Source organism: Aplidium turbinatum, chromosome 13 (genome assembly GCF_918807975.1).
Source record: "Aplidium turbinatum chromosome 13, kaAplTurb1.1, whole genome shotgun sequence".
Lineage (NCBI taxonomy): Eukaryota > Metazoa > Chordata > Ascidiacea > Aplousobranchia > Polyclinidae > Aplidium > Aplidium turbinatum.
Window position 1 is genome coordinate 4,974,499 of NC_137484.1, and position 7,611 is coordinate 4,982,109.

Here is a 7,611-nt window from a genome sequence, read left to right on the forward strand (position 1 = left end):
ATACACGTTTGTCTGCTTGTGCTGATGCATTTTATATGCATCGAGCACTGATAGCTGTTGTCACGAGATAGGATTGGTGAAAGTGTCAGTCAATCAAGAAAGAATTGATTCAATGAAAAGTTAACCAGTAAAAAAACAACGACATTCAATTTAAGTTGTCTTCTCCACTCTCCTTTAACAACGGTGTACGGTGATGATGATAAATAAATTTTCAGCGTTTCATTTGTAAACTGAGCGACTGAATGGATCGATTCGTGTATTAAGATGCAGTCTCCCCGGATGTCTGCTTCATTAGGTTTTGTTTTCTCCAGGAAATTACAGTCCCCGTCTGATGCAAGGCAAGGATCTTCCCCCTGATGCTGTGATCATTGATGCTCATGAGGATGCTCTCACCATGGAGGGGAAGAGAAGGCTCCTCTCAAAAACCGGGAATGCAAAATCTGGTCAGGAAGATGCTTTTATCAAGAGAGCCAAGGAAGGGATGGATACCCAGGAAGAAGCTCAATTCTCAGTGGAGGCTCCAGTCACGCAACAGGTAGGTTGTTTATTGATCTTCCACGATAATTATTTAGGTCCTTTTAGTATCTTCATCTGAGATGTTCATCTAGGTTCTCTTGCTTCAGTTGGATCATGATTTAAAATAATGTTAGTTCAAGTTAGTGGGCATTTTCTCTCATTAGTGCTTTTTTGGTGCGAACTTTCTTCTTCGTCCGAGCTTCTTGGGCCGAAGGTCTATCTTTACCACCTCAGATTTGCGATGTTTTTGTCTCCCAACTTTCGCGAGTATTTACAGTAATTCGCAATCCAGCTATTTCCACCACCATTGACTTTGAAGAGATATTTTTTAATGTGTTTTGTTTTCTTGCAAGTCAAGATCACCACCGTCATTCACTCCTAATGTTGTACTCAGGTTTTCCTTTGGGCTGACAAGTACAGACCACGAAAGCCGAGGTTCTTCAACCGCGTACACACAGGATTCGAATGGAACAAATACAATCAGACGCATTATGACTTTGATAACCCGCCACCAAAGGTTGTACAAGGTTATAAGTTCAACATCTTTTACCCGGACCTGATAAATCGCACAGAACCCCCCACCTACGTGATCACCCCCGATGGAGATGGCACTGACTTTGCGGTAAGTAGAACTAGTGATGGCTTGACATATCTTTCCCATTATATCTCCTCACAAGATAATGAAATAATTCTGCACTAATGATCTTTAACTTTAACCTTTTCCAAGACAGTTACTAGTCAGTTTTGTATGGTGGCTGTTAGCAAAATGGTTTATATTTCTTCACTGCCCCAATCACCGAAGTAATCTCACACTCTGCAGTGACCTGCATTATAGTAGAAGCCATGTTTCTGCTCTCAAATATATTTCATGGCTACTGGTTCTTACCTTTCACTGACGCTTTTATTCCCTATTTCCTGCGAAAGCGACGCGTTCAGAATTTTTACAATTTCAAGATGTTGCTATTGCTCCGACTAAATGTTAAATTCCGCTTTAGATTCTCCGCTTTTCCGCCGGTCCCCCCTACCAAGACATCGCCTTCAAGATTGTTAACAGAGAGTGGGAGTACTCGCACAAGCACGGGTTCCGTTGCCAGTTTCTCAACAGCATATTCCAACTCTGGTTCCATTTCAAGCGCTATCGCTACAGGCGGTGATCTACAAGTGGCGTGGCTCCATGAATTTGATCACAGTAACACAGCGCAACTAGTGAAGAGAGGAAGCGTATTTGAATGACCCAACGGTGGCGCATTTGAGCATTTAGCAACTTATTCAACGTCGATGCCACATGCCGTGCTTGTGGCTGTGTGTCTGCACTTCACAACAAATGGACTACAACTGCAAAAAGTATATTTTACTGCTGCTACGCTATATTGGTATTCCCTTGAATAAAGTGCATTATTTTACAATAAACAAATTAACAAATCTCATGACAAGCAATGAATGTTGTAGGCTGTACAGCGATGACGTCACACTTGTATAGTGATTTGACAATTGAAGATTAATAGGACATCAACATCATGTCGGGGTAGCGGCTTACTCAAAATAAATTTACCGAACTAAAATTATAAGTTTCTTGAAATATAAAGAACCTGCATAAGTTATAAACTATACGATGGTGTAATTGGTAGAAAATTAGTCTCTTAAAATATTTTCTTATAAACGTTTATGGAAAAGTGTATTTCTTGCTTTCCTTATGTATCCAACCTATACGGCTTTGCCTCGATTCAAGGTTCCTGACAACACTTGGGTTAACCCCGTTAGATTTTTAAATTTACAGACTACTCTACATGAATGCTGTTGATCTAAAATCTTCTGGACATCAAAGTTGTCACCAGGTGTTGAAACGATGTGAGAAATAATAAATTGACGACTTAGGTTGGACCTTAAAACAACAAATACACCAGTGTATGCAACAAAAGATAAATTTTACAAGGTTATTATTGAATCATTGTTCCAAACTCGGAATTAACGTTGCACTCTTTATTTATTGTCCTGGTTTCACAAACATGTCAGAGCGCAGTTGTTTCTTGTTCGTAGTCAACTTTGGAGAAGGTCTTATTCTCAAAGGCATAAGATGGGCTTGGACTTCTGCAAAGAAAAAGCATCTCATTAAGAAAGAATCGATAGAGTAAGGACAATCTTGAAATATCTTTCCTGGCAACACTTTTTTTGCCAACACATTTCCATATCGTATTCCAAAAATTGTCAGTTCTCAAGTGGAAGATCCGTGTTGCAAACACGCAACTCTGTTAAATCCTGAGTTGTCGCTTGGTACCACGCTTGAAAGGGCGCCAGCTCGACACAGCTCAAAATCATACGTCTGTGTCTTTGGCAGAACACTTAAAGGCATGCCTGAAGGCGGACACGAAGACTGGCTTCCTTGCCTTCCCATTTACTTGATTTATATCGTCAACTACAGGGCGTACATCTGAATAGGCTACAGCAAAAAACTTACTCTGAATCGCTAGATCCGGGACTCCTCTTCTCATCGAACGATTCGTAGTGACTGAAAATAACAAAAGTTACAATGTAGGGCTTGTGGGCTATTATCAACTGTTTAGCAAAACTCACAACTTTATTTCACAAACAACGAGAGAAAACACAATTAGCCAGCGTACAGATTACTGTTTGTGAACATTTGTACGCCAATTGTGGCGTAGCTTCATTTCAGGCAAAAAACGCACGTCATGTTCTACGTTTTGTTTTTTCATATCTTTATCCTGCATTGCGGGAAAGCGGACTTGAGCGCTATGCATCGGTGTACGCCTTCCGACGTACACCTGACCCACGCTGCAGCCGACGGCAATGTCTGTTTCCGGTTGTCTACTCTACTTATGACTTAAATTTGGTACCACCCATTACTCGAAATCGTTTCTTTGTTTGGATTTCAGTGCCCTCAATAATTACACCGGATCCTACTTTGCCAAGCCGCACGGTAACAATAAAACCAGGTGTTAAAAAAAAGACTTTAAAACAATAAACTATTATAAATTATTATCAACAGAAACTCAAAAGCAGGGTAACCTAAGGTAATGTAAGGTATATTGTCCTACTGTAAATTTATCTTTCGAAAATTGATGAAAGGTAAACGAAAATAACCTAAAAATGTCAATTGACTACACTACTACAGTATATTGTAAAGAATTTAGTGGAGCACACCAAACAATTATTCCATCCGCAAGCTAGAACAAGTGATAACGATATAAGAGAGAGTGAGAAAACTTTAAATTTCGTCTGTTGTGAGTTTAAGTAGCCTACAACAACTACCTCGAATATGTTTTATTCTATCTTGGAGTCGCAAGTCACAGATTTGGAATCATTGTATCGAATTATCGTTGTAAAAAACACCTATTGTGTATTCGAAGCAAAAAACAGTTTCTTGGTAGCCTACTTGTTCTTTTCTCGTAATCATAGCCTATTCATTTTCTACCACTCAAGAGTCAAGAAAGTATTTCACTTTTTTTAAATGAAAGCAACCAAAGCCTTACTTTTCGGCTTGTGTTCTTGAATCGTCTATCAATTCTTCGTCAGGATAATCTTCATCTTTTTCACTAAAATAATTTATTTCATCACGTTTTGATTTTTAGCTTTTTATTCATTTCATCCAAATGCATTGTTAGCCACATTTAAGTTACCAACACAGCACTTTTTAGCTTTATGATAGCTAAAACAAGCACGATATGTGACAAAAAGAGCAGACCCTCCTGCAGTAATATTTCAACTTAACTCCGATATTGAAAGAGCCCATTTTTGAAATCTTGGTTGGTTGGTTTTGAATCTTTATCATCGAACTAACAAAGCGTTGATTCAGGGATTGGGTAATCCTGGTAGTTTCGCATACTTGTAGAGGCTCTTGACACGGCCGGTTACCGAGATTGCCGGAGTAAAGTTTTCCGATTGTTGAAGTTGCCTGGAAATTATTCCGTTCACTAGGTGCTGCTGAATGGAGAGCAGTCCTAAAATGCGTTGCTCAAGCGCACACCCCGAGAGTCGAACCAGCGCTGCGTGATTTTGAGCCGGCCGCGTAACGACTGAGCTAACGGGGCGGAAATCTTGATAAAAAAATCATACTTTTCTGTACGGTCGTGTTAGAGAAAACGTGACCAGAATTGTGATCGCATACCACACCAAACTTTTTAACAAGGTTTCGAAATCTCGGCTAGTGTAGGCTACTGTAGCTTTTACTTACTAAAACTGTTCGCACACGTAGTGGTTGAGCATGAGAAAAGCAAATGCAACGACAAGAAATACAGCGACTGCAATTATTCCAACAATCCAGGGCTGTAGGTAGGCGCTTCCCGTTCCATCTACAACAAGGAGTTGCAAATTAGGCTTTAATTAAAACGTTACACTTGGAAATTTAAACTTTTTGTCCTTGATCCAGTGATTTTACCTCAAACTACTAGCCTGCAAGAACTTTTTAATGAATTTAAAAATGAATAATTTTATCACAAAATTAAAACAGATCACAACTTAAGCGATGGCTAAATTAAGCCATAAAATGTTCAATATTTAAACCTACTCTACAGTGCAGTATTTGTATAGTAAAAAGTAGCACAATACAGAAACATTGCAACAAATATAAAAGAACCAAACAAGAGCACAGATTTAAAGTCCAGTTGTTGTGAACGACTAAGTCGTCGGGTACAATAGCGATATGGGGTGTTACAATTAGGCCAGTGGTTCCCAACCTTTTTGTCTTGGTGACCCCCTTTAAAAAATTTCGTAGATACCGCGACCTCCACTTATATTCTTTCCTAAATGCAAGTATAGCCTACTATTAACAAATAATACAACAAAAGGCAGCACTAAAAATGTTTTTCTTGCATTTATTGACAATCAATGCGATGGTTGACCTTATTACGTCTGCAGCTAACCGTGAAATTCGAGGTTGTGTGCTAGACAGAGCCAGTCTCATGTCGTCTTCCACATCCATTCTATTTCTTTCCTTCGTTTTCATATGCAGAAGAGCTGAAAAACCACTCTCACTTAGATAGGCCTACGTCGTAGCGAAGGGCAGTAATACTTGAAAAGCCTGCTTAGAAATTTGTAGGTATGAATCATACATTTCACACCAAAATTGAGAGAGTGACTTTGTATTGCTGGTTCGCAATTGCTCACTTAAATTAAACAACCAGCATTCTAGTCCCAGTTGAAAATATCTATCATTATGATTTCAAAAACACAAAGCTTTCGCACTGATGTAGGCTAATGTTCAAGTTCTCTTTTCCTCCTACACTACAAATAAATACTTAAACAGACCACAAACTACTAGCACTAGGGCTAATCTCGTTGCTAGGATTTCATTGCGGTGTGTTTACATCACCCGAAACCACTTTATTTCGGTTTCATTTCTGTTGAAACTACCGACATAAAATCCAGACCGCCACGAATCTCATTTCGGTCATCGCATGCAAACAGACTACGAGTCTGGCAAACTAACCGAAACGAAAAATTTTCATTTCGGGCGCAATGAAACGTCATGTAAACGTAGCCTGGCACATACTACTAGCGGACCGGTACCTCGGCCTACTTACATTCACTTTTGTTGTTGCATGAGCAACAGCTTCGCGACCCCCTATAAAAAGCTCTGCGACCCCCTTGGGGGTCGCGACCCCCAGGTTGGGAACCACTGAATTAGGCCTTTGGTCAATCTAACTAACCTACAAAATCAATTTAACATTTTCACTAAAAAATCAATAATTAGTACGGTAGAAACTTTGCAAGACTTTCAATCAAATAGTAAATTGAATGATGTCAATACATTCTCGGTGCTGTTAAAAAAAGGGAAAATTTGATGATGTAGCATAATATTCGCCCAACTGGTATGATAATTTCCGCTACGCAGTAAACTGATAAATTTATATAATAAAGTAGGCTTATAGTCAGCAAAAGTACAATTTTGTCTATATTTGTGATTATATCAGGCTTGACTTAACTCACCTGCCGCTAAGCACGGTTGTGCTATAACCAACAACGACAAAAGACATACGCTCAAAGACAATAACCTTTTCATTCTGAACAAGTTATTCAATGTTAGGCTGCCTGAAATTTCCAAAACAATGAGTGGGAGTGCCTTGACCTTAGTTCTAACAATGACGGTCAAGTTAAAGTTATTTCCACCTAGCCTATAACACCTTCTGTAGTAGGCCTAAGCTTCTGTTTTTCTGTAGTAAAGTTAGTGGTTCAAGTGATGGAATCGCTTGCATGGCATTTGTAACCGACCAAAAAATATCAGTGTGCCACAGCCAGCAAGCGCGCGCCTCTGTCTTGGCAAGACACTTCACAACCTCTGTCGATGGATCAATGACTAAAGTGGCATTCGCTGCTTTCAGCGGTTCAGCCATTTGTCGTGTTGGTTGTAGCCTATACAGTAATAATTGTAGCCTACTGTATGTTATCACAATGGACGCGAATTAAAACAATTATTCTTTTTCTGTTGTATATTTTATTTGTTATTTTTATCGATCCTCGTCCAGTAGTTTCAAATCTATAAAACGAGTCCTAATCACGATTGTCTACCAACATATCTGCTAGAAAGGGATGTCGAACTTTTGCGCATTAAGTTAACCCGACTTGAACTTCAGTTGAATAGGTTACTGGGCTACTAACTGTCCGCAGCACTTCAGAACAAATCGGGAAATAAAACGAATAAAATTTTGCTGTCGCATGCGCTGACAAGCCTGGCACGTCTTTGTTCGCCAACTCTGAACAACAAAGTAAACATTGGTTTAATGATAAACTCACTGTTGAATCACCGTTGCATTTGAGAGACGATTCCCTCATAAGATTTCTTGTTTGCATAATAAGTTTTTCAACCAAATGTGTAAAGCAAATCAACAAAGGATAAAATTACTTGTCCGTAGGTTGTGCCTTCGTAAATAAGTGGAGTTATGTAAAGATTGACGTCAGAATTTCAAATCGGGCGATTTTATGCAACACTCCTGAACCTGATTTAGGATACGAAGGTTAGACAAGTAGCCTACCTGCTCACATTGTAACAAACATTTGTTTAAAACCTGATTTTAGAAGGTATGGCTGTAGGCTAAATATTTTTATGTAGGCTATGTGCTATCTTATAGGTTACCTCACTAT

General features: G+C 39.2%; 2 protein-coding genes across 2 annotated transcripts in view; one reads left to right on the top strand and one right to left on the bottom strand.

Annotated features, from left to right (window-relative positions):
- The window catches only part of LOC145782077 (splicing factor Cactin-like), a 47,825-nt gene extending 45,434 nt beyond the window's left edge, over window positions 1-2,391 (top strand). Inside the window, exons 11-13 of the mRNA XM_082593813.1 lie at window positions 312-535; window positions 911-1,138; window positions 1,512-2,391. Of these exons, the coding sequence (XP_082449939.1) occupies window positions 312-535; window positions 911-1,138; window positions 1,512-1,670 (611 nt within the window). The 3' untranslated portion in view covers window positions 1,671-2,391. The remainder of the gene's footprint in view (window positions 1-311; window positions 536-910; window positions 1,139-1,511) is intronic.
- LOC145782078 (uncharacterized) lies at window positions 1,847-6,557 on the bottom strand. Its single transcript, XM_082593814.1, has 5 exons — window positions 6,460-6,557; window positions 4,706-4,823; window positions 4,005-4,067; window positions 2,972-3,022; window positions 1,847-2,604 (listed from the first exon to the last, which is right to left on the bottom strand). The coding sequence occupies exons 1-5, from the start codon at window positions 6,530-6,532 to the stop codon at window positions 2,526-2,528; spliced, it is 384 nt and encodes a 127-aa protein (XP_082449940.1). The 5' UTR covers window positions 6,533-6,557; the 3' UTR covers window positions 1,847-2,525.
- Between the last annotated feature and the right edge of the window lie 1,054 nt (window positions 6,558-7,611).

Coding starts and splice junctions, on each gene's coding strand:
- LOC145782078 (XM_082593814.1), bottom strand. CDS start 6,532: ATGAAAAGGTTATTGTCTTTGAGCGTATGTCTTTTGTCGTTGTTGGTT. Junction 4,824..6,459: donor ACAACCGTGCTTAGCGGCAG/GTGAGTTAAGTC, acceptor TCCTTGTTGTAG/ATGGAACGGGAAGCGCCTAC. Junction 4,068..4,705: donor TACGTGTGCGAACAGTTTTA/GTAAGTAAAAGC, acceptor AAATTATTTTAG/TGAAAAAGATGAAGATTATC.